Source organism: Dipodomys spectabilis, unplaced genomic scaffold (assembly GCF_019054845.1).
Source record: "Dipodomys spectabilis isolate Male_0828 unplaced genomic scaffold, ASM1905484v1 ptg000141l, whole genome shotgun sequence".
Lineage (NCBI taxonomy): Eukaryota > Metazoa > Chordata > Mammalia > Rodentia > Heteromyidae > Dipodomys > Dipodomys spectabilis.
Genome location: NW_024870818.1, coordinates 5,555,305 through 5,582,674, shown reverse-complemented (window position 1 = coordinate 5,582,674; position 27,370 = coordinate 5,555,305). Strand labels below are relative to the sequence as shown.

General features: G+C 38.1%; 1 protein-coding gene across 3 annotated transcripts in view; it reads right to left on the bottom strand.

Moving 5' to 3' along the window:
- Positions 1-27,370, bottom strand: part of Pus10 (pseudouridine synthase 10) — a 66,438-nt gene that overhangs the window by 37,817 nt on the left and 1,251 nt on the right. For all 3 annotated transcript variants that reach the window (XM_042691233.1, XM_042691235.1, XM_042691234.1), the window contains exons 2-5: positions 23,828-23,968; positions 21,660-21,914; positions 20,338-20,424; positions 931-965 (exon numbers count right to left, since the gene is read on the bottom strand). In XM_042691233.1, coding sequence (XP_042547167.1) covers positions 931-965; positions 20,338-20,424; positions 21,660-21,914; positions 23,828-23,953 — 503 coding nt within the window. In that variant the 5' untranslated portion in view covers positions 23,954-23,968. The remainder of the gene's footprint in view (positions 1-930; positions 966-20,337; positions 20,425-21,659; positions 21,915-23,827; positions 23,969-27,370) is intronic.

Here is a 27,370-nt window from a genome sequence, read left to right as displayed (position 1 = left end):
GCAATCCTCACATCTCAGCCTCCCAAGTAGCTAGGATTACGGGTGTGAGCCACCAGCCTTGGCTTTACAGGGCCTATTTATGGCACAGAAATTTTAGTTTAAAATCCAAAATGCTCTGAAAAGTTATTTTTAAGCTCAGTTGCAAACTAAATCCTGATTTGAACACATGAAGCTATTCAGTTCATTTACCAAATTAACTGTGAATATTCTTATTTCATTGCAGAAATAGTAATCCTTAATATCAGTCAATATTAATAATATTAATAAAATATTAATATTGGTCAATGATAATATTAATAAAATATTAATATCAGAATTAAAAAGGAGTGTTATATTTTATAGTTAGTATATAACAGTCCTCAAATCCAAAAATTTTAAATTCCAAACCACATTTGGCCTCCAAAGGTTTCATCTAAAAGGTTCTATGTGTTATTTGTGAACAAATTCATTGTTCTACCTTAATTAGAATTTTACTTTTCAAGTGTAACAAATTAGACAAGAAATGTAATCACTACCTTACTTATGTAACTGTAATCTCTCTGTATATCACCTTGACAATAAAATTTTTTTTAAAATAGAATTTACTTTTCATTTTTATGGCCTAGTTTTATAATTTAGTTTCTAATACCAATGAAAAATTTGTTATCTTAAGATAAACTCTCATTATATGTGTCCAATACATATATGTTTACATTGATATTCGATCTACACAAACAAAACATGAATCTACTTTATTATTAATATGCTATACAACTTATCTCCTTGAATAAGGCTGACACCCTAAATTGATACAATAAGAATTACTTCCATTTGCAACTTCTCTAGTAGCTAGTGAATTTACTCAAAAAAAAAAAAAAAAAACTATAAGTACTTTAACAATCAGGTAACATACTTAAATGATAGTAAAAACTCCCTACCTAAATTACTTACCCCATTTCCTGTTTGACCAGCAACCATGCAGCATGCTTGAAGCAATTTAGCACCCAGAAAGAAAAGGAGAAAAACATTCAGTATTAAATTAAGTTCTAATATTAGTACCCAGTATTTAGCTAATTTGCTAATCAAACTCCCTTTCAGAAGATAGTGTTAGGAATGTTGCAATGATCTCAGATTCATTTCAAATAAAAAACAAGATAAGATTCACTTTGCAATGCTTACTTGCTGTGGCCTAGAAATTCATCTTTACCCTCCCATCCCCCCACCTCTTATAATGACTTTTAACAGAGCTAGTTTAAGATACCTCATTATTTCATAGGGGAAAAGTCCAAAGTGACTAGGTACCTATTACTCAAAACATAAATTGAAGGCACTAGCTTTTTGTTGTTGTTAATAGGGAGACGTATTTTTAACTCTACTTAGTCATAATAGTCACACTTACATGTTCAGGAGTTAAATGTACTAATGCCTCCAGCTCATTTTGATTTACAACCAAAGGTAAAATAGATTGGTGGCTAGATAACTGGATGGTTAGATACATAATAAAGCAAACAGAAAATATTAACAAGCCCTGCATGGTGGTTCAAGCTTATAATCCTAGCTTCTTGGAAAGCCGAGATCAGGGGAATTAGGTTGACGGCATTGCAGGCATAAAATTCATGAGACTCCATCTCAACTAAGTCTGGACACAGTGGTACATGCCTGTTGTCCCAGCTATCAGGCAAGTATAATGGCTTGGTGCAGTGGCAAGAGTCTGTCCTCCTCATTTCTCCATTTTCCATTAGACTCTCACAGCTTTCAAGTTAGAAAACAGTATACACACAGTACAGCACGTGTGAGCATGACAGGAACATGCACATTCAGAAATGTTAGGTGAATTAATGTGTTAAGACTTGAGCTACTCGGGGGCTGGGAAGGTAGCTCAGTGGTAGAGTGCTTGCCTTGCATGCATAAGGCCCTGGGTTCAATTCCTCAGCACCACATAAGCAGAAAAAGCCAAAGTGGCGCTGTGGTTCAAGTGGTAGAGCGCTAGCCTTGAGCTGAAGGGACAGCTGAGGGACAGCGCCCAGGCCCAGAGTTCAAGCCCCATGACTGACCAAAAAAAAAAAAAAGACTTGAGCTACTCATAATAAATTCTTCATTAGCTAAGAACTGTTCCCAATGCCTAATTTGTTATCTGTTTTCTGTCTGCCCCTCAGCTTTCTCCCATTTGTAGTACTGTAGGACTCTTATCTGATTCCATCCACTTATTCAAGTCCTGTTTCATTGTGTGTTGCATGGCATAATACACAAATATGAGGAGTCAGAAAACCTGGCTTCAAGCTTCACTTAATTTCTGGGACTCAATTTTCTAATATGAAAATGTGAGAATTGGGTAAAGATTGTTGTAATGTAAACTTTTCAGGATGGCTAGAGGTCATCATTCATAGACATTTTTTGGTACAGTTTAATAATTAATACAATTAAGACTAATAGGACTTTGAGGTCACAGAAACAGTAAGTATGGTGTCTTAAGTACGGTGTCTCAAAGCTGAAGCCTTGGGCTGGGATGTAGCTCAGTGTCAAAATGCTTGCCTAGCAAGTTCAACTTCCTGGGTTCGATCCCCAGTACCAAAAAAGAAAAGACAAAAAAAAGTGCAGTTAAAAAAAAAAAAAGCTGAAACCTTTTAGTTAATGTTGTCCCATCCTTCCTTCAGCCTCATTTTTAAGAGACCAAGAAACACTGACCTCTGACTCATACAGGAAAACTAACACTTCCCTTACAGGGAAGAGTTTTAATATCCTCTTAATGTAAGAGGATATAAAGGAATTATGTACACAAGGAACCCAAATTATTGGCATGTACTTAATAAATGGTAACCATTATTTCTGTTCACTGAAAACTTGCCATCTGTACTTTGCAATCTGTTATCTGAGGAAGGGGAGGGAGAGAGAAAGAGAGAGAGAGAGAGAGAGAGAGTGTTCTGGAATCTCCCTCATCATTTTTTTTTTTTTTTTTTTTTTTTGCCAGTCCTGGGGCTTGAACTCAGGTACTAAGTGCTGTCCCTGAACTTCTTTTGCTCAAGGTCACCAAGATAATTTTAATAAATGTTATGTTCCTGTGTCAGTGGGAAAAAAAGTTCGTTCTCTAGAGTAAGCAATTAAATTCTTCCTCCCAATAGAACCAAGAGGCTCTAACACTTGAACCATAGTGCTGCTTTTGTCTTTTTCCGAGTAATTTATTGGAGAAGAGTCTCACAGACTTTCCTGCCCTTATGGGATTTGAACCACAGCCCTTAGATCTTAACCTTCTAAGTAGCTAGGATTACAGCATGAGCCACTAAAGCCGCAGCACAACTACCTTTCTGAAGGAACTTCAAATGCCTTTGTACTTTTTTGGCCGTTCTGGGGTTTGAACTCATGGCCTCACACCTGCTGAGCAGGTGTCTAGCCTGCTCATTATGTCCAGCCTGATCTGGACTACAATCCTCCTATTTGTGTTTCCCTTTGTTGCTAGGATGACAGGCGCAAGCCACTGTGCCCAGGCATTGGTTGAAATGTACTCTCACCAACTTTCATGGCCAGGATGGCCTCAAACCACCACCACTTGATCTTTGCTTCTCAAGTAGCTGGGATTACAGGCCTAAGCCACTGTGCCTGGCTCTTCTAGGCGTTTTTATATGCTTTTGTTTCTTCTTTTGAGGCAAACTTTTAAAGGTGATGTGATCAAGAGTGCAACATATCCTACCATTCTGATTACAAAGTAGGGCAGAACTGGAGGTTGCCAAGGGAAACCAGATAACTACATGTAATGTGGAATAAAATTGAATGTCTTCAATACCTGAGACTTGCTACAGGGTTTTTCTTTGCTAATCCTCTGCAGGCTTCCTACTCAGGAATGCCAGCGGGCTGGAAAGAACTAATCACACAGCATGGGCTAGGCGGCTGAATCCCAAAGAAGTCGGTATTGCTCAATTATTCAATTTTTACCTCATGCTAACAATGCCTTGGACCTGCTTCTGCCAAGAAAAAGAGATGTATTTCTCTCTTTCAGGTCACCAAGATAATTTTAATAAATGTTCTATTCCTTTATCAGTGGAAAAAAAATTGTTCTCCAGAGTAAGCAATTAAATTCTTCCTCCCAATAGAACCAAAAGGCATTAAAATTATACAGTTTAATCAAATTTTATACCAGAGGCAGTATGTCACCTCCTGAAAATTCTAGAACCACAAAATTTAATCTGGATTCTGCCTTTACTTGAAAATTCTGGGCAAGTCCTAAGTGGGGCAATTGAAAAACTGCTAAGATATACTCTGGTAACACCAAGACAGACAGACAGACAGACAGACAGACAGACAGACAGACACACACACACACACACACACACACACACACACACACACACACACACACACACACACAACAAGAAGCTCTCTTGAATTTAGGATTGTTTTTTCTTCCTTTTTTGTGGTTTTTTTTTTTTTTTTTGGTCCTGGCACTTGAACTCCAGGCATGAGCATGTTCCTGAGCTTCTTTGTGCTCAGGAGGTTAGTGCTCTACCACTTGAGCCACAGCACCACTTCCATCTTTGAATTTAGAATTCTAAGCTGAAAGATTATCTACCACCAAACAACACGAATAGATGATAGTGTGACCAGACATACATAAAGAGTATCAGTGCTTGATTTGGGGGGAGGGGGGAAAGGGAAGGATGGGAAGGGATGGGAAAGGGAAACAAAGGAGGAGGCTACAATGCTTGATAAGAAATGTACTCATTATCTTGCCCATGTAATTGTAACCCCTCTGTACAGTATTTTCACAATAAAAAAAAAAAAAGAGTATCAGTGCTGATAGGAAGGGCTGATGCAGGTGGGAACATTTAAAATAACAGGTTGGGAGACTACTAGTGAGTAAAGTTGAAGTTTAGATTACACGTGCATGTGTATACATGAGGATAGAAGTTCAACAATTACAGATGAAATGCTTTGGGAAGGTCATATATCAAATTAGGGCAAGAACCCCCAAACTGGAACCGTAAAATAGAAGTGACACATTATGTATATACAAAGCCCATGGCAGCACAGAGAAGTAACATTCCTTGATCTCCAAGTCATGAAGTCTTAACATAGACATCCTCATACTACTATTATCTTATGTAGCAGTGTAGGAGGAAGATAAAGTGTTATTTGTACCAAACTTTTTTTTAATTAAAATTAGTGTATATTGCTGGGCACTGGTGGCTCAGGCCTGTAATCCTAGCTACTCAGGATGCTGAGACCTGAGGATCACAGCTCAAAGCCAGCCCAGGCAGGAAAGTCCATGAGACTCTTATCTCCAATTAACCACCAGAAAACCAAAAGTGGCACTGTGGCTCAAGTGGTAGAGCTCTAGCCTTGAGCTGAAGAGCTGAGGGACAGCGCCCAAGCCCAGAGTTAAATCCCCACGACTAAAAAAAAAAAAGTGTATATTAATCATACAAAGGGATTTCCATATATGTATGAAACATATTTTCATATTCATTCCATATCTTTTTCTATTTCCTCCTCCCTCCAAAAAGTTCTTTCTCTTAGCTTGAGAAAGTCCTAAGTTCCAGAAAAGAGAATAACATTTTAATATACCAGCTCACTTTTTTGTTTGTTTGGTGCCAGTCCTAGGGCTTGAACTCAAAAAGAGCCTGGGCACCAACCCCGAGCTGTTTCACTCAAAACTTGTGCTCTACACTTGAGCCACAATTCCATTTCAAGCTGGTTAATTAGAGATAAGTCTCACAGACTTTCCTGACAGGGGCTTTGAACCCAAATTCTCAGATCTCAGCTTACAGCACGAGCCCCTAGTGCCCAGCATATTTTTCTCATTTTTATTTCTTATCTAGCCTTTACAGACAATTGAGTATATAATCCCTGATAGAAGAAAACAAGTACTTGGCCAAAAGGCAGACTGTCTCTAAAATATGGTGTCATCTTTGTAGTTTACCTCTCTGGGCCTTAATTTTTCAACTTAAAGAAAAGATTTAATACTTAATTATATTGGGGTACTACCTGCATGGTAAGATCTACTGAGAATATAAAGATTAAAGAACAATTTCTGTGTATTGAGTGACCCCATGAACTAAGAGGAAGGGAAAAAAAGGAAGTAAAGTGATAAAGTGAGAGTATTAGTACCATTAATGAAAATAAAGAAGTGGTAATTGTTGTGACAGGGCTACACTTGGGGATACAGGAAAAAGGAGTGACAATCTGAGCTTTGAGGATCAATTACTTAGAAATAACTATATGTATAAGGAAAACAGTTTTAAAGATTATGCTTTAGAAGACCATATAATTAGTATGCTAATTACTAATTTAGTTTTATCTGTTCATTATAAAATATCCCCAAGGATCATTTCAAGCTAAAATTTGAATGAATGAAGCATATTAACCTAGTTTAAGTTACCGCATTTATTTGCAAGTAATAAAGCTCCCCTTGTTTTAAAATAGTTTACATTTTTTTCATCAACTCAAAGACTACATTTACCCAATTCTTTTAATGTAAATCTCATTTCCCAACTCATTAGCTAACTTTAGAGGTGTTGGGTTAATAGAATGAATACTTTGTACACTATAAAATGTACACAAAATCCCCCATGGATAATGATCCTATTTTTAAAGAACAGATTTCCTCCAAATTAACACATTTTATTGCAATGTAAAATACTTGTGAGATATTTATGTGCAATACAGGGGTTTGAACTCAGAGCCTTGTTCTACCATTTGAGCCTTGCCCCAACCCAAAAAATAGGTCATATTTCCAGCTATTACTATTTGAGTCTTTGTAAATCTATTAAAGCATATGCTAAAAATTTCCAAGGTTTTCCATAAAAATTAATCTATAACTGTGTTAAGATTAAGTGTGATTGTCATACTTTTTCTTTACAAGGAGCTCCCTACTCAGTATCAGAACCAGGGACACTGGGACACCAAGTATCCTAGAAAAACCTTGAATTTCAAAACAGGAAAGACTGAGTTCCAGTTCTTTCCTATTTGGCAAGTTATTTGGGGCAAACTAAGTGCCTTTTTTGGTGCTTGTTTCCTCATCTATAAAACAGGAGAACAAGGTTTTTCATATAATTAGAGGCTTAAGATTGCATACTAAAAATGTTGTTTTTATACATCTCTTTAACAATTCAAAATTAAAACAAGCTACCTCATTAAATAAAAAGGGATAGTTCCTTACACCTTGTCTTTCTAAACTTTCAGTTCTAGTTTTATTTGAAAAGCTTAAGGAAGGTAGCACTTACTAAATTTTTTTCATGAATCTGAAGAACAGAACAGTATCTACAGTGACTGTTTCTAGCTGTGAATGCAGGTTAACAGGTATGCAAAATGAAAAGGCAAATAAATGACCAAAGCACCTCCAACCACACTCGTAACCACTAAGTTCAATAAGACACTGAGAAAGAACAAAGGCAGAGGCCACTGGACTGCCCAGCATAAATCCTGTCTGAATCTTTATTAGGGTTCCCTGATGTAAGATAGGGGAGGGAGAGGAATGACAGAGAAGAAAAAAATGAAAAAGACAAAGAGAGAAAGTGAGAGAGAAGAAAAAAGTCAGCAGATTCCTAAGAATAATTTGGTAAAGGCCTGTCTCAAAGTAAGGTCTAATGTCAGAACTTTGTGTGGGAAATTTTAAGCAAAATTCTGGAGAATTACAATGTGATGAGCTACTCATATATCACCATGAATTTTCTTCATTATGATATAAAAACAGAAAATTTAAAAAACTGAAAAAATTTAAAAGGCCTATGCTCATGAGATATCAAAAATGATCATTAAATATCTTTGTCTAATTGGAAATAAATTTTTTCTACCCTTCTCTTCCTGCTAGCACTTTTCTATTACTTAACCTTAAAAATGCATAAACAGGGCTGGGAAGGTGGCTCAGTGGTAGAGCGCTTGCATTGCATGCATGAGGCCCTGGGTTCAATTCCTCAGCACCACATAAGCAAAAAGAAAAAAGCCAGAAGCGGCGCTGTGGCTCAAGTGGTAGAGTGCTAGCCTTGAGCTGCTGAGGGACAGGCCCAGAGTTCAGGCTCCACGACCGGACCCAAAAAAAAAGAAAGAAAAATGCATAAACATTCTCAAAAAGAGTAGAAGTGTACTATTATTTTCTTATGTTTTTTTCTTCAACTGTTCCCATAATTAATTGGTAAGATAAAAACTAGAGTTGATCTCACAGAAATAAAAAATAGTAGTTCAGAGAAACAGAAAGGGATGGAGGGATTAGAGTGACTATTTGCTATAAAAAGCTACACTTAGAAGGAGCATTTTCTGAGGTTCTTTTACACAATAGGCCAAATACAGTTAACAAAAAAAAATGTACTCAATGTGTCAAAATAGCCAGGAGAGGATTTTAAATGTTCTTGCCACAATAAATAAATAAATGCTTGAGGTGAAAGACATCCTAATTACCCTAAATCGATTGTATAAATGTATAAAAAAAAACAAACAGTGTCCCATGAAAAGGTGCCAAACAGAAACAAACTGAAAAAAAATAAAAGAAAATGCAAAATATAACTAGGTGATTCATGTTCACTATTATTTTATAATATATAATTTTATAAACAAATAACTTAGGATTACAGGCATGAGCTACCAGTGCCTGGCCATAAACAAATAACTTTAAGAAAACTAGACTGGTAGATTTTTATTAGAGTTGTTACAGTACAATAAAAGTATTTCTAACTTCTCAAATAAAAGAACCAAGATGGTATATTTCAGTCTTGGTCATTGGTTTCATGCAGGAAGTGAGAAGATACAATTATAACAAAAATTTAAATGTAAATGCAAAAATGATACAGTAAAAGTAAACTAATATATTTGGACATATTGGAACTTCTTGGTAAAGAGAGATGATCAAGAAGGGTATTGTGGCTCACAACGCTCACAGTAATCCCTGTTAGTTGGAAGAGGGAGATCTGAAGGACCACATTCAAGGTAGCCTAGGTGAAAAGCTATCAGGACACCCATCTCAACCAACAAGGTAAATGGTGTGGTATGACCCAAAATATATAGGAGACATGGGAAGAAAGTTCAAAATCTGGGCAGAAATGCTAGATCCCATCCAAAAAAAAAACTAAAGCAGGCTGCACCGCGCCCCCCCCCCCCCCCGCCCCTACCCCCAGTGACTCATGCCTATAATCCTAGCTATTCAAGAAGCTGAGATCTGAGGATCTAAGTTTAAAGGCTGCTTTGGCAGGAAAGCCCATGAAATTCCAGGAAAGACTCTTACCTCAAATTAATCACTCAAAAGCTGAAAATGGATTATGTGGCCCAACTGGTGGAGTGGTAGCCTGAGTTCAAGCCTCAGGAACACACACACACACACACACACACACACACACACACACACACACACACACACACACTCAAAGAAGAGCTGTTCAAAAAAATTATCTTTAAGTAGTTGTACAAAGGAGTTGCCACTAGACAGACAATTCATCTTGGTCAACGTCACCCTCTCATCATTCTCCCCCATCCTTCCCCAACCACCCTTTTCTCAATTTTCTTAATATTGTAGGATATGCATTGAATTTTATGACTAAATTCTTTCCTCCTGCTTCTCTTCATTCACGGTTCAAGTGCAAGACTCTGAGCTCAATACCACTCTGAGGGAGAGAGAGAAAGAGACTCAAGTATGTACTTTTGCTAATCCTCTGCAACAAAAACAGATTTGTTTAAAATACATAAAATCCAAGAGGATGGAGAAAGGAAAACACTTGTACTTATCTTGTATTAATACCAGTGAAGAAAAGTAGATTCTGGTGGTAGAGCGCTTGCCTTGAGCTAAAGAGCTGAGGGACAGTGCTCAGGCCCAGAGTTCAAGCCCCACCCACAACTGACAAATACATAAATAAATGTCTGAATACCCTTTCAACTGCACTCATGGATCTTAGATATATTAAATTCTTTTGGTGGCCTTTAGAATTCTCACTGCTGTGAGCCTGTTTGTCCATAGCCACTCACATTCCTCCTTGGGAATTGAGTTCTTGTTTCACATATAGAGGTCCCTGCACCTGCTTCCTGACAAGTTATTAGTCCTACTTTGATTTTTTCATAGCTGGACTTCTGATTGCCCACTCTACCCAGTAGTGACAGTTAATCTTGATTGTCAACTTGATTGAGAATGCTTAGCAGACTAGTAAAACACAGCTTTAAGATGTGCCCATGAGGGCATTTCCAGAGATAACAAACTTTCTAAATTAATCCTAAATTAGACCCACCCTAAATATGGATGGTGCTATTTCACAGATTGGGGGTCCAAGTGGAATAAAAGGCCGAGAAGGAGAAAGCAGAACACAGGCTAGTCTGCTCATCCCTGAATACTGTCTCCCTCCCTCTCCTTCTTTCTTCTCTCTATTCCTCCCTCCTAACCACTATGATGAAAGCTATTCTATTCTGCTATTCTCTTCTTGTCATAATTTATTTGGTTGGCCATGCACCAAAATAAACATTTCACACCTTAAGTTGCTTGCTTCACTATTTTGCCACAGAAACAAAATAGCTAATTAACTCACAAAATTGCCTTGCTGGGACTAAACATGACTATGTGGTTCTCAAGCCTTTGCAGCTGACAGGTTGAAGGAACTTGGAAAAGTTTGGAGAGGTAGACTAGAGAAAAACTAAAATAATGTAGGCATAGTTCAATGGGGGATCCTGAGAGAAGCTCAGAAGACCAGAATGACTTAGGAGTGTGGGTAATGAAAGCACACTCATGAAGCTCCAGAGAGGATCAAAGACTACTGGGAACTGAACCAGACGCCATTCATATTATAGCAGAGAACTTGTCTACATTTTGCCTATATCCTCAGACTTTGTAGGAAGCTGAACTTAAAGGTTATGGACTAATCTTGTGGAGCAAATTTCAGGACAGCCTAGCATTCAGGCTATGGCATAGGTTTTGCTGGCCTCTTTTAGCAGTCCAGGTTTATAGCAAGAATTAGGAGCAAAAGCTAAGTTCCAGTGGTTCACAATTGCAATCCTAGCTACTTAGGTATGGCTCAAGTGGTAGAATGTCAGCCATGAGGAGGAAGAGGGAAAGGGAAAGCATGAGGCTCTAGTTCAAGCCTCAGTGCCAGCACCAAAAGAAAAGAAGAAAAAAACCTAGAGCTATAAAGTATAAGGAATGAAAGAGAAAAGTTTTGATTAGACAATAAAACTCCAACCATATCATACTGTCTATAGTGAAGTAGTTTCATATAACCAAAGTAACATCTAAGCAACAGTATAACCTATTTAAAGTCCAAAGATAAGAAAAAATGTTTCCCATGCACGAGGGACTGATAACCAAACTGATAATACAATATTGCCCTCTACTGGATTCAACTTGTAAAGCTAAACCTAAAAGAACTAATAATACTATATAGCATTTAATTTTTTTGTGTCTGTACCAGTACTGGGACTTGCACTCAAGGCCCTGTACTCTTACTCTATTTTTTCACCAATGGTTGGTATACTACTACTTGAGCCACACCTCCACGCTGTCTTTATGCTAGTTAATTGTAGGTAAGACTCTCTGGGATTTGTCTGCCCTAGCTGGCTTCAAATCTCAATCTGCAGATTTCAGCCTCCTGAGTAGCTAGAGACATGAGTCCTGGCACCCAGTTCCCTATAATTCTTTTAATAAATATATGTCCAACATCTTAGCTAAAATGAAGGTATCAACAGGACATTTCTGGGTAATCAAGTAATAACACCATTTCCTTGCCTTCTCTAGTGTCAAGAGGCACCAGAGTTCATGGCACCACTGATCTTCAGGACCCATATGTTGAGAGTTTAACCAGTCTGGCACAATCCAACTAATTGTCTTCAGGCCTTGTCCATGCTTCTTACCACTCTTACAAAGTTACCATGAGAAAGAAACCTGGTCAAAGGACTTGCTAAAATCTAGTCATGCCAGTGCCTATGTAGAATACATCCCATGTTCTACCAGTTTGGCTAGCCTGTAAAAGGAAGAAATTATGCAGACACAATTTGCTCTTAGCAAACCTATTCTATGTTGCAACCAATTCCTCCTTATGTTCAGTATCCACAGTTTGCTTTTCTAATTCCTCATCAAGAATCTTGCCAGGAAGGCTGCGGGAAAAGATTGAATATGAAAGTTATAAAAATATGAGATGTAAAAAAGCCATAGAATTGGGCAAGTTCATCTATAAAGAACATGGAGGAAAAAAAAAAGAATCTTGCCAGGACCAAGATAACCAGATAGTAATTAACAAAGGCAACTTTGTATTTACTTTTAGAAAAGCAGAATTTAGCCAGGCACTGGTAGTTCACACCTGTAATCCTAGCTACTCAGAAGGCTGAGATCTGAGGATCACAGTTCAATGCCAGCCCGGGTAAGAAATTCCATGAAACTCTTATCTCTAATTAACCACCAGAACAGCAAGTGGCACTGTGGCTCAAGTGGTAGAGCACTAGCCCTGAGCTGAAGAGCTCAGGGACAGAGCCCAGGCCCAGAGTTCAAGCCCCACAACTGACCCCCCCTCCCTCCCGCCAAAAAAAAAAAAAAAAAGGCAGAATTATCCTTATCTGCCTCTAGTCACCTGGGAAATCTGTTCTCCCTTAAAAGCCCTCAAAGATCATGGGAAGTTGTAAGTTCTTTCTGAATCTATCTTGGAATGTAATTTACCCACAACTGAAACCTTGACCCATTTCAAAAAGCTTCACCATGTGGACTTTTCATTCTGCCTTACCAATGATCATGTTTACCCTTTCAGTATGAAAATCATCCCTCCTTGACAGAAGGACAGAGCAAAGTAGGACTTTCAGAATTCTGTTTTTCAATAATATCCATCACCAGGACACCATCAGTTTGACATACATTTCCACCTCCTTCTTCATATTTCTTTTGCTCTAAACGTAACTTTAAGTGTTCTAAATGTCCCTTAGCAATTCTTGCAAGATTTTAATCGTTAGTTGTTTTCACATTCTGGTTGCTATTCTAAGAGACCTAAGTCTTCTTTCACTTGTACTAATTTAACTGCACCTTTCCTGTATTTCTTTAAAAGGTGATTTCAAGGTGGCAAACAATTCAATTGTTAAGTTTGGGTAACATAAGGGTGTATCAGGATAGTAATACTATTTCTGGCATTTTCTAAAATGCCACATCTGTAATCCTAGCTACTCAGGAGGCTAAAATCTGAGGATCACAATTCAAAGACCAGACAGACTCTTATCTCCAATAAACTACTCAAAAAAAAAAAAAAAAAAAGCTAGAAGTGGCATTGTGGCTTAAGTAGTAGAGCACTAGCCTTGAGTACAAAGAGGCCCAAGGACAGTGCCCAGGCCCTGAGTTCAAGCCCCAGAAATGGCAAAAACAAAACAACAAAATAAATAAAAAGTAAATATATATTTATGTAAATACAACAGAAAGACAGGGATCTTCTATTCTTTTTTCTCCAAGTACTCTACCATGGACATATAACCTCAGCCCTTCCTTCTTAATAGACAAGATGTCACTATTTAGCTAAAGGCTGGTCTCACACAAACCTACTGCCTCAGTTTATTGGATACAGAGATTCTAGGTATGTACTCCATTTTTTCCCTATAGTTTCTTTTGTTGAGATAATTTGGTTTGGATTAAAGTCTGAGCTTTCTAATCCTTGTAAAAATTCTTGCCCAGATTCCTATGCTATTTTTCTTATTACTATGAGACTCTTATTCCAATAAACCTAAGAAAACTGGAAGTGGCTCAGTGGCTCAAGTGGTAGACTGCTAGCTTTGAGCTGAAGAACTGAGGGACAGCGCCCAGGCCCAGAGTTCAAGCCCCATGACTGACAAAAACAAAAGAAAACAAAACAAAAACCTACATAACTCAAGGATAGGGATGGAAAGGGGAAAATAGGGGAGAATGAAGGAAGGGGTGACATAGACCAAGAAAGCATTGTATCCATAACCTGACTTATGAAATTGTAACCCCTTTGTACAACTATTTAATAATAATAATATAGAATGAACTACAACATTTTTTTAATTTAAAGATATAAACTGAGAGGAAAGGTTTAGCAGTGCTATACAACCAAACTTAGGAAATATGCATTTTTGTTTTGTTTTGTTTTGTTTGTTTTTGCCAGTCCTGGGGCTTGAACTCAGAGCCTAGGCATTGTCCTTGAGCTTCCCTTTCTGCTGTTACTCAAAACATTGCAACTTTCACAAGTTGCTTAGCCCTTGAAAGTCTGTTTCTAAAACATAAACTACCAGTGAAAATTGTTCTGATGATTGACCAAAAAATTACAGCAGATCAAATTAACCACTTTATTTTTCATTTGTTCAATTATTTTGTCATAGACCAGAGATATTACTTGAAATCATTCTAATCTTTTTCACGGTCCAGCTTTACTCCATAGTTCTATCCAGTTTCAGTAAGTCTTAATCAATCAGTCCTACTTGTGGCCAAAAAGCATAATCACTCAAAAAGGTGATGGGGGAAGAAAAAAGAGTGATGATATAGACATTGTTTTACTGATATTTTAGGATTCTTAGAGGAACGAGAATACATTTAGAACAAAAGTTTTTCACTATGTTTTATTTAGCAATATGAACAAAGATAGCTTTGTTTATTATCACTAAAAAGACAAACATGAAATTATTTTGATCCCTTTTATCATGAACTAGAAGAGTTGCTTTTTTTATTTTTCATTCCAGAGAATAAGAATGTTCATGGGGCTAGGAATGTGGCTTAGTGGTAGAGTGCTCACCTAGCATGCATGAAGCTCTGGGTTTGATTCTTCAGTACCATATAAGTAGAAAAAGCTGGAAGTGGCACTGTGGTTCAAGTGGTAAAGCAATAATAGCTTTCAGCAAAAAGAAGCTCAGAGACAGTGCCCAGGCCCTGAATTCAAGTCCCAGAACTGGTCAAAAAAAAAAAAAAAAAAAAAAAGCTCATGATAGTTGACATGCTCCTATCCTAGAAAAATTATAAAATACACATGTATCTGCCTTAATCTCTAGAGTCTTGGTCAAAGCTCTATCTAGCATGCTTATACAAAGCTAAGACTTTCAAAAAATCTTCTACTAAATGAGAATCTTTTTTCATTTGTTTATTTTTTGGTAGTACTGGGTTTGAACTCAGGTTCTCAAACTTGCTAAGGTAGGCACTCTACCACTTGAGTCACACCAACAGCCCTTTTTTGCTTTATTTTCCAGATATGGTCTCATGTTTTTTGCCTGGGACTGTTGTCAGACTGTTATCATCACACCTGTATATTCTGTTATTACTGTCTTGCATAAGAACAACCTGCTTGTTTGTGGAGATGCAGTCTTGCTAACTTTTGATTGAGTTGGCCTTAGACTACAATTGTCCCAGTCTCTACTTCCTGATTAGCTAGAATTAAGTTAATATGGGCAGTGCTAAGAAGAATAAACTAACATATCAAAATTGTACCTTTTCTCATTTGCTAATTAAATATTTAATTAGCAGCTATAAATTGTTTCAGTAATTCAGTATAAGTAACAAAAATGTGGAAAATGTAATAGGCAAAGGAATATTTCCATATTTTCATATTTTGAGAAATTCCCAGCATGTACTTCACACATAGATTTTTTTCCCCTCAGTGCTGGGAATGAAACCCATAACCTTGGGGCTGGGAAGGTGGCTCAGTAGTAGAGCACTTGCCTTGCATGCATGAGGCCCTGAGTTCGATTCCTCAGCACCATATAACCAAAAATAAAAAAAAAGAAAAAAGCCAGAAGTGGCGCTGTGGCTCAAGTGGTAGAGCGCTAGCCTTGAGCTGAAGAGCTGAGGGACAGCACCCAGGCCCAGAGTTCAGACCCCACTACCAGACCCAAAAAAAAAAAAAAAAAAAGAAACCCATAACCTTGTGAATGCTACCTAGGCACTCTACCATTGAGTATATCTCTAACCCCCTTTTACGTGTGAGTGTGTGTGTGTGTGTGTGTGTGCATACGCGCGCGCATGTGCACACTGGCACCAGTACCAGGGCTTGAACTCAGTGCATGAGTAATGTCCCTTAACTTTTTCCACTAAAGTCTGATGCTCTCACTTGAGCTGCAGCTATACTTTTGGCTTTTTGTGTGTGTGTGGTTAACTGACTCTCCTGCCAGGCTAGCTTCAAATCTCAATTCTCAAACCTCTGCCTTCTAAGCAGCTAGAATTATGGGTTTGAAGCACCAGCACATAGACTTTCTGTTTAGTTGTTTGTGTCTTTTATGTCAGTCTTGGAGCTTGAACTCAGTGCCTGGGCATTAGACCTGAGCTTTTGTGCTGAAGGCTAGTGGTTTACCACTTGAGCCACAACTGGTTAACTGGAGATAAGAGTATCTCAGATTTGTCTCCCCTGGATGACTTCAAACTGGGATCCTCAGATCTCAGGCTTGTGAGTAGCTAGGATTACAGGCATGAGCCATGGTACACAGTTCTAATACAGACTTTTCCGAAGGGGGAAGGGAACCAAGAGTGAGACTTGAACTTGGTATCTGACACTTTTTCTCATTGACTGATGTTTTTGGCCTGAGCCTCACCTCTACTCCTCACATAGACTTTCTTTTTCTTTTCTTTTCTTTTTTTTTTTTTGCCAGTTGTGGCTTAAACTCAGGGCCTGGGGACTATCCCTGAGCTTCTTTTGCTCAAGGCAAGCACTCTACTACTTGAGCCACAGCGCCACTTCCAGCCTTTTCAGTTTATGTGGTACTGAGGACTCGGACCCAGGGCTTCATGAATACTAGGCAACACTCTACCACTAAGCCACATTCCCAGGTCCTCACACTGACTTTTTTTTTTTTGTCAGTCATGGGCTTGAACTCTGGGCCTGGATGCTGTTCCTCAGCTCTTCAGCTCAAGGCTAGCACCCTACCACTTGAGCCACAGCGCCACTTCTGGTTTTCTGGTGGTTTATTGGAGATAAGAGTCTCACAGACTTTCCTGCCCGAGCTAGCTTTGAACCATGAGCCTCAGATCTCAGCCTCCTGAGTAGCTAGGATTACAGGCGTGAGCTACTGGCGCCCGGCCCTCACATAGACTTTTTTTTTTTCAAATTTTTAATTGTGATTAAGTGATTACATAATTTCCCAAATTTCACAGTATTGTGGGATAGTGATGCTCAGTTAAAGTCATAAACACATTCTAACTTTCCTGGAGCAAAATGTCTATCACAGTCTATAACATCTATGAGTTATTGAGCTTTTCGATACAGCTATTTCTTCCACATTGGGTGATATGTACATTTCTTTTGTTTTGCATAGCATCAGCTGTTCCCTCTTTCCCACTTGTTCCCTCCCTCCCATCACTGCCATTGAGTTGCTTAGTTCATTTTGGTCAATGTCCAGTGCAGCTGATGGGTACCACTCTTGTAAGTTTTTCCGATTCCCTCTAGTTCTGTGTCATCTTCCTGGTTCCCCTCCAGTGTACACATATATACCATGCATTTGATCAGCAGCATGGGGTTATTTAGTAGTGATCCGACCAGATGAGTGGAAGTCCTTTGTTTCTTAACTCCTGTTAATTTTGTCGTATCACCTAACATTTTGGATTTAACATCCACTTATCAGGGAGACCGTGTACCGTTTGTCTCTTTGTTCTTGGCTTACCTCGTTCAACATTTCTTCTAGCTCCATCCATTTCCCTGCAAATGCCATTATTTTGTCATTTCTAATGGCTGCATAATATTCCATTGTATAGATAACACAATTTTTGGATCCATTCATCTGTGGTGGGACATCTGGGTTGTTTCCATATCCTGGCTATTGTGAACAGTGCTGCAATAAACATGGAGGTGCATGTGTCCTTGTATACTGGTTCCTGTTGTTCAGGATAGATGCCTAGAAGTGGTATGACTGGGTCATAAGGGAGGTCAATATTTAGCTTTCTAAGGACCCTCCAGACTGCTTTCCAAAGTGGTTGTATAAGTGTACATTCCCACCAGCAGTGTAATAGGGTTCCTCTTTCTCCGCATCCCCTCCAGCACTTGTCGTTAGCTGATTTGTGGATGTGGGACATTCTGACTGGGGTAAGGTGGTATCTCAGGGTTGACTTTATTTGCATTTCCTTCACAACCAGGGATGGTGAACATTTCCTCATGTGTTTCTTTGCCATTTTTATCTCTTCATCTGAGAATTCTCTCTTTAGTTCCCTTGCCCATTTAGTAATTGGTTTGTTAGGTTTGGGAGGGATTAGTTTCTTGAGTTCCCTGTATATACTGGATGTTAACCCCTTGTCTGATATATTGCTGGTAAATATTTTTTCCCAATTAGTTGGTTGTCTTTCTAGCTTGGTTGCGATAGATTTAGCTGTGCAGAAACTTTCTATTTTAAGGTAGTCCCATTTGTCGAGTCTCTCTCCAATTTGTTGTGACCCTGGGACTCTGTTCAGGAAGTTCCTTCCTGTGCCTATTAGTTCAAGTGTCTCTCCTACTCTGTCCTGCAGTAGTTTCAGAGATTCAGGTTTGATGTTAAGGTCTTTAATCCATTTTGAGTTGATGTTGGTGCATGGTGATAGGCTGGGGTCCACTTTTAGTCTTCTGCATGTGGCTGCCCTGTTTTCCCAGCACCAGTGGTTGAAGAGGCTGTGTTTCTTCCATTGTATGTCTTTGGCTCCTTTGTCAAATATCAGCTAACTGTAGGCAAGTGGATTTATTTTTGGATCTTCTGTTCTATTCCATTGGTCTTCAGGTCTGTTTTTGTGCCAGTACCATGCTGTCTTTGCTATTATGGCTCTATAGTAGAGTTTGAAGTTTGGCATGGATATCCTTCCCATGTTGTCTTTATTCCCTAGAATTGTTTTGGCTATTCTAGGTCTTTTGTTGTTCCATATAAATTTTTGGACTGTTTTCTGTATTTCAGAGATGTACGTCATTGGGATTTTTATAGGAATTGCATTGAATTTGTATATTAATTTTGGCAGTATTGCCATTTTCACTATATTAAATCTGCCTATCCAAGAGCATGGGAGGTCTTTCCATTTCGTAGTGTCTTCTGTAAGTTCTTTCTTTAACTTTTTATAGTTTTTATTAAATAGTTCTTTTACATTTTTGGTTAGGTTAATTCCTAGATATTTTACTTTTGGGGAGGTTATTGTGAGTGGGGTTGCTTCCTTTATTTCCTTCTCTGCTTGTACATTGTCAGTGTACAGGAAGGCGACTGATTTTTGTGGGTTGATTTTGTATCCTGCTACTTTGCCGAAGTGATTTATGATTTCTAAGAGTTTGGGGTGGAGTTTTTGGGATCGTGAAGGTATAGTATTGTGTCATCTGCAAAAAGGGATAATTTAACTTCTTCTTTCCCTATGTGGATCCCTTTAATGTCTTTTTCTTGCGTTATTGCCCTGGCTAAGGGATCCAAGACTATATTGAAGAGGAGTGGACACAGTGGGCATCCTTGCCTTGTTCCTGATTTTAGGAGAATTGGTTGTAGCTTTTCCCCATTAAGTGTAATATTGGCTATTGGTCTGTTGTAAATGGCTTTTATTGTTTTAAGAAATGTTCCTTCTATTCCTATTTTCTCCAGAGCTTTTAGCATGAATGAATGTTGAATTTTATCAAAGGCCTTTTCTGCATCTGTGGAGATAACCATGTGATTCTTGACCTTGGCTCTGTTGATGTGTTGGATTACATTTATTAACTTACATATGTTAAACCATCCCTGCATCTCTGGGATGAAGCCTACCTGGTCGTAGTGCATGATTTTTTTATGTGTTTCTGGATTCTGTTAGCTAGAATTTTGTTAAGGTTCTTTGCATCTGTGTTCATCAAGGAAATTGGCCTGTAATTCTTTTTGGTTGGGTCTTTGCCTGGTTTGGGGGATGAATGTGATATTGGCTTCGTAGAATGAGTTTGTTATAGCTCCCTCCTTCTCTGTTTCTCTGAAGAGCTTGAGGAGTATGGGTATTAGTTCTTCTTTAAAGGTCTCATAGAATTCCGTTGTGAATCCATCTGGTCCTGGGCTTTTCTTTGTTGGAAGACTTCTGATTGCTTCCTGTATCTCGCTGTAGGATATTGGCTTATTTAGTTGATTTACTTCTTCTTTGCTCAGTTTGGACAACTTGTATTTCTCTAAAAATGCATCCATTTCTGACAGGTTATACTCTTTAGAGAGCATAGCTTTTGAAAGTAGTCTGTTAAAATTGTTTGGATATCTTGGCTGCATGTTGTGATTTTTCCCGACTCACATAGACTTTTAAATGTACAAAAGACTTTACCTTACAGGCCACAGTGGCTCACCTAGCTACTCAGGAGGCTGAGATCTAAGGATCACAGTTCAAAGCCAGATCGGGCAGGAAAAAGTCTGCGCGACTCTTATCTCCAATTAACCATGAAACCAGAAGTGGCGCTGTGACTCAAGTGGTAGAGCGCTCGCCTTGGGCTGAAGAGCTCAGGGGCAGCGCCCAGGCCCAGAGTTTGAGCCCCACAAAAAAAAAAAAAAAGACCTTACCTCTCTTACAGACAGCTGTGGTGGAAAGGATACGGAAAATACCAGGTTGTTGAATTCAAACCCAGAAGCTTCAACCTTTTGGCATACCTAAAAAAAGCATTACAATTACATAAGTCCCAAGAATTGACTAAAATCTTACTCTAATCTTCAGAACATGAATTTCTGTCCAGGAAATGACTGAAAACTTTCCAAACTTTCAGATAGAGGATACGGATGTACCCCAGAGATAGCTATTGTGAAACATGTGCCAGGACATGGGTTTAATCCCCAAAATCAAATTTAAATAAAACCTTTCACAGTTGATTCAGAATTCTTATAAACATCCTAAAATGACACATTTTCTATTCTAATTATGACCCTGAAAATATTATAAGGTCCAAAACAGCTACAACTGACTCCTTAGTACAAGTGGTTGAGTGTCAAAATGGCCACTGGTTGCCAGTGGCTCACACCTATAAACCACACTACTCAGAAGGATGAAATCTGAGGATCTCAGTTTGAAGCCAGCCAAGGCAGACAAATCTTAGACACTCTTATGTTCAATTAACCAGCACAAAACAGAAGTCAAGGTATGGCTCAAGTAATAGAGCCTCAGCTACAGGTCAAAAAGCAAGCAAGAACAGTCTGGGGCTGGGAATGTGGCTCAGTGATAGAGTGCTTGCCTTGCATGCATGAGGCCCTGAGTTCAATTCCTCAGCACCACATAAGCAGAAAAAGCCAGAAGTGGTGCTGTGGTAGAGCACTAGCCTTGAGCTGAAGAGCTGAGGGACAGTGCCTAGGCCCACAGTTCAGGCCCTAAGACCAATAACAAAAAAAAAAAAAAATCAACAACAAAAGAACAGGAAGTCTGATACCAAAAAACCGCAAAACATTAGCTTTCTACTAGATTACTTCCTAACTTTTAATTGCCTGCCAATAAAATAAAGCTAAATATAATATTCTTGACAACAGGAAATAAAAAGTAGTTCCACATTTAAACATTTACCTTTTATAAAACTGTAATCAACCTTTTTCAGGTAATACCAGGCATTACAAAAAGCGTCCTCTATCTCTTTAGCTATGTTGAACAGCAATAGGAAAACAGCACTCAGTTGAACAACACTCATGATTGAGATACAGGGATATAGTTCATTATGTTTCAGATATGTCAATACAAAGAGTAGTGGATTTTGGTTTTAAAAACAAAATCATGTTTCAATTATACATTAGTGTGAAACAAGTTGAAATGAATGGCATGGTTCCTTTCTATGCATACAAGTACTCTGAGCCTCAAGACTGAAAATGTTGGCATAGGTGTATCTGTAACAAAAAATATTATTTACCTTCATAATGAACTCTTTTTCACAGAATTCTTGGAGAATTCCAAGGCAAACATTGCATACACTAAAATTTGAGTTCTTGGAAGCAATGCTTCCATCTTCAATATAAGAGATATTGCCTTCTCCATTTCGAATTAAATTATCAACCCCATCTTCCAGTTCTTGTAGCCGAATTTTCTTGGGAGGTGGGTTTGGAACTTCCAAAACCAATTCATCTTTTCCAGACTCCAGAAATTTCTGTAGATCACTAAGCAACTCCTGAAAAGTTAATGAAAGAAAAAGTAATGATCCTTCTATAATGTCCTTCAGGATTTCTGGATAAGATAAAAGCATGAAAACAACAGTACATGCAGTGATGACTTATATAAATGCTGGAACAATGAATTTATTTTATTAGACAGTACTGGCTTTCTATGGAATTGAAGAGACTTATCTAACAACCACTGTATTTTCCCAATGGGATTCCATACATCAGTGAAGGTAAAATACTAAATCTCAGGCAGAAAAGTACCACCAACAAATTTATTAATCTAGTTTGTAACTCTGTGAGAGTGGTTTTTTGTTAATTTTGGTAATTCATAAAAATATAAATTGGACTGGAGATGCAGATATAAAATGCCTGGTTAGCATATACAAGGCCTTGGATTACTATTCAGATTCAAGCATTTAAAAAAAAAAAGCGGCCAGGCACCAGTGGCTCATGCCTGTAATCCTAGCCACTCAGGAGGCTGAGTCTGAGGATCATGGTTTAAAGCCAGCCCAGACAGGAAAGTCCCTGAGACTCTTATCTCCAATTAACCACCAGAAAACCAGAAGTGGAACTGTGGCTCAAGTGGTAGACTGCTCACCTTGAGCTGAAGAGCTCAGGTACAGCTCCCAGGCCCAGAGTTCAAGCCCCTCGATTGACAAAAAAAAAAAAAAAAAAGTGAAAAGAAAGGGTGGGGAAAGGGGAGATAAAGGAAGGGGAAAGGAGAAGAGATAAGAAGAGAGAAGAAATATAAACTGAACCACAATCCTTCCTCACAATCACTAAAATATCACAAGTACAGTATTTCTTTAATATAAAATTCAATCATTTGGAGAAGTCCATTAAGTGAAATATCTTCAGACAATTTAATAAATAATACACAGATAATGATAGTGCTGAAATTTGGCACCATAATTACAAATGATTTATATACACTAATTTAAAGAAACATTCTAGCCAGGAGCCAATAGCTCACACGTATAATCCTAGCTACTCAGGAGGCTGAGATCTGAGAAACACAAAGGGAAGCCAGCCCAGGCAGAAGTCCCTGTGAGACTCTTATCTCAAATTAACCACTCAAAAGCTGGAAGTAGTGCTGTGGCTCGAGTGGTAGAGCGCTAGCCTTAAGCATTTAGAGGCTCAAGGACAGCACCCAGGCCGTGAGTTCAAGCTTCACAACTGACAAAGAAAACAAACATTTCTGTGATATTTTTTTTTTAACTGGATGCTGTCACTCGGCCTTTCAGCTCAAGGCTAGAACTCTACCACTTGAGCCACAGTATGACTTATAATTTTCTGAGTGGTTTATTGGAGATAAGAGTCTCACGGACTTTCCTGCCTGGGCTGGCTTTGAACCACAATCAGATCTCAGCCTCCTGAGTAGCTAGCTGTTTATGTAATACTAAGGAATCAAACCCAAGGCTTCATGCTACCACTAAGCGAAATTCCCAGCCCAGAAGCAGTATTTTGTGATATTCTATTCAAATGTCCTTTGGGAAAAAAATCCATGTAAACATTAAAAGTACCAGTAAATTCCTCTACAAAGATCTGTCTAAAACAAAGGAGGAGGCAACAATGCTTGATAAGATATGTACTCATTATCTTGCTTATGTGATTATAACTCCTCTGTGCGGTATTTTTATAATAAAAAATAAATAAACAAAATAAAAAAAATATTTTAAAAGAGATCTGTCTATACCATATGATAGATATAAATGTGAACACTTAAAAAAGCACCAAAAAAAGCTAGAAGTAGAGCTCAAGTGGTAGAATGCTAATCTTGTGCAAAATAGCTCAGGGACAGCGCCCAGACCCTGAGTTCAAGCCCCAGGACTGGCAATAGTAACAACAACAATAATAATAACAATAATAATAGTAGTAGTATGGGAGGAAACCTCTTAATTCAAAAAAATAAAGAAAATACCTTGTATGGAAGTTTGTAAGGTGCATGAAAATCCACACCACAGAATCTGAAGATACATCTTGGACAGGTTCCAGAACTGAGCAACAAGTGGGCCACAAGTTTGTTTTCTTCAGTCAATGGAAACATACTTGATAATTATAACTAGAAAGAAAGGAAAGGAAAGCTAATGAGCAATTTCAATGTTCTCCTACCACAGACAAATATGTCATCACCCTTAGAATAAAAAATAGTTTCAATTTACACAACTTTGCACTCTCCCATAATGTCCTTTGTGTGATAGACATATGAACTTGAATGAGACTGGAAGAAGATCAAATACAGTGATGAGTCAAGTGCAGTGATTAGCTCTTACAATCCCAGCTCTAGGGAGCTGAGGTGGAAAGATCACTTGAGCATATGTGTTCTAGGCCAGCCTGGGCAATATAATAAGACTCCTTTTCATAAGGAAAAAAAAGGTGGGTCAAGTAAAAAATTTGAATTGCAAAATAATTTAGATTAGTTTATGATAAAGTATATCAATATAATCAAGTGAATTAAGAAAAATAAGCCAGGAACCAGATCTCCTAGCTTCTCAGGAGGCTGAGTCTAAGGATCCTGGTTTAAAACCCAGCCTAGGCAAACAAATCCAAGAGACTCCTCTGGCCAGCAAAAAGCAGAAGTGGTAGAGCACCAGCCTTGAGCAGAAAAGGCTGAGCAAGAGCATAAAGCCCTGAGTCAAGTCCCAGTACAAACACAATTAAATAAATAAATAAATGAGGGGCTGGGAAGGTGGCTCAGTGGTAGAGCGCTTGCCTTGCATGCATGAGGCCCTGGGTTCGATTCCAGAGTTCAGGCCCCACGACCGGACCCAATAAAAAAAAAAAAAAGAATGAAATAAAAAGGTTGCTGCTGAGAGGAGTAATGAAAACAGAGGTGAGGTGAATTGGGGCTGGGAAGGTGGCTCAGTGGTAGAGCGCTTGCCTTGCATGCCTGAGGCCCTGGGTTCAATTCCTCAGCACCACATAAGCAAAAAGAAAAAAGGCGGAAGTGGCACTGTGGCTCAAGTGGTAGAGCACTAGCCTTGAGCTGAAGAGCTGAGGGACAGTGCCCAGGCCCAGAGTTCAGGCCCCACGACTGGACCCAAAAAAAAAAAAAAAAAACAGAGGTGAAGTCTTACTTTTAATTTTGTAATATTCAGTGTTAAGAGAAAAAAACAGAGGTGAAGTCTTACTTTTAATTTTGTAATATTCAGTGTTAAGAGAGTTGCTAAGGTATTAATTTTTTCCTATTGAAAAATGAGTTTGTTAGAAAATAATTCAGATCAATTTATATAGTAATAGTTGTCTAGCCTTATTGATAGCAATCAAATACTTAAAATATATTGATTAGGAAGGAGGCATGGCTCAAGTGGTAGAACACTTGAAGCCCTGAGTTCAAATCACCACCAAAAATTAAAAAAAAAATTAAACAAATACTTCAGTAGGACTCAAAGAATCAATTTTGATGATATAAATAAGTTCCAAGTAATTGTTTGCAAAATGAGAAAAACTTGCTCCTTTTAATCTAGGAGTAGAAAAAAAAGTGTAAAATATGAGTAATCATTTGCCTTAAATGGTGCCAAGTTTTGAAATCTGAATAAACACATTTTAAAAAACTTAATTATATTTGTATTGGAGAAGCCAACATAGAATTTTCTACTGCTAGGAAAGAAAGGTACCAAAAGTTGAAGTTACCAATAACTCTATGTTTGGCAAAAATTCATTTGATTAGTCAATGGATCCACATTTACTTTAAAATAATGAACTAATGATTTTATTTAAAATAGTCAATGGATCCACATTTACTTTAAAATGATGAACTGATTTATTTTAAATGATTGCAAAAGTTGTAGAATGTTACAATTGGGTCATATAGACAGCAGTATTTCTTAATTTGTGTAATTTCATAAGTCAATAAACTTGCTTAAAATCTGTGGGACAATAAAGCTCTTACCAAGAGTTTACTATGAAGATGTAATTCCTATAGTTAAATCTGTGTTTTCCAGACCTTTAAAACTCACTATTTATAAGTTTCTAAATGTCTGTGGCTACTTATCAAGACAAGTAAATATTCCAGAGCTGTGTTCTACTTCAGGTAAGTATGATTTTAACAATAGAGAAAAAAGCCAGGCTTGTTTGGACACAGTAAGAACTTTCATACACCAAAATTGAGAAACCAGGGTTGCCTAAGTAAATCTAGGTTCAAGGGTATTGTCAACAAAGTACTTGGGATATAGACAGGAATACTCTAAATAATGAAACTATGTGATCATTGTTGATATTAGAATATCTTACCCAACTCACTTAACCTGTTAACTTGATGTTGAGAAAGGACTGGATCCATGAGGCTAAAAATAAGCATTTAAAATACATGTGAGGGCTGGAAAGGTGGCTCAGTGGTAGAGGGCTTGCCTTGCATGCCTGAGGCCCTGGGTTCGATTTCTCAGCACCACATAAGCAAAAAGAAAAAAGCCGGAAGTGGTGCTGTGGCTCAAGTGGTAGAGCAATAGCCTTGAGCTGAAGAGCTGAGGGACAGCGCCCAGGCCCCACGACTGGACTCAAAAAAAAAAATAAAAAATAAAATACATGTGATTGAACTCTCATAAATAAATGGTTTTCTATCTTGCTCATTGTTATTTTTCTCCTCCTTTCTATTAGTTAAGGCAGGCCTAGGATGCAATTGAATTCAGAATTAATCTTTAACTTGAAAGAAAAACAAATATACCCTCTTTCCATTAAAAAAAAAAAAGCCAGAGACTGAGATCTGAGGATCGCAGCTGAAAGCCAGCCCAAGCAGGAATGTCTGAAACTTTATCTGTAATTAATGACAGAAAAAGCTGGAAGCAGTGTTGTAGCTCAAGTGGCAGAATACTAGCCTTGAGCAAAAGGAGTTTAGGGAAAGCAACTAGGCTCAGAGTTTAAGGCCCAGGACAGGTAAAACAACAACAAAAATTAAAACCAGCAACAGGCTTTAGAAGAAAACTTCTTAGTGAAACTTTTTTTTTCAACTTAAATAGCTACATTTTTGCTTTTTTTTCCTTTAGCTTAAAGATAGAATGTTGTTTCTCCAATAGATCGATTAAAATAAGAGTACTATGCAGTCAGGAAATGACATTCTGGGTCTGAAAAGTTCTCAGACCTGTTAAGAATGATAAAATTTCCTGACCTGAGTAATTTCAAGATGTTCAAAACACTCAGATGTGTTAATAATTGAGCCTTAGATTTATAGACCTCTCAACACTTTCACTTAAGTAACATATTTACTTCTCAAGTATGTTAACATTAAAAGGAATCTGGTTATGCCTGTTAGATTATTTGGACCTTGCCAGAAAACTATGCAGACATCCAGGTACAGAAAACAAAGAAAGGTTTATTGTGGAGAGAGGGGCCGGCAAAATCCCTTCTTACAAGGGAGAAGCAGCACCGGCTATTGTCTGAAGTGACCTAGATAACCTAGGAGGTTTAGTAGGGACTAGAAGGGGCTAGGAGGTGGAGACCCTGGTGTGGATGTGTGGGCCAGGGGCTT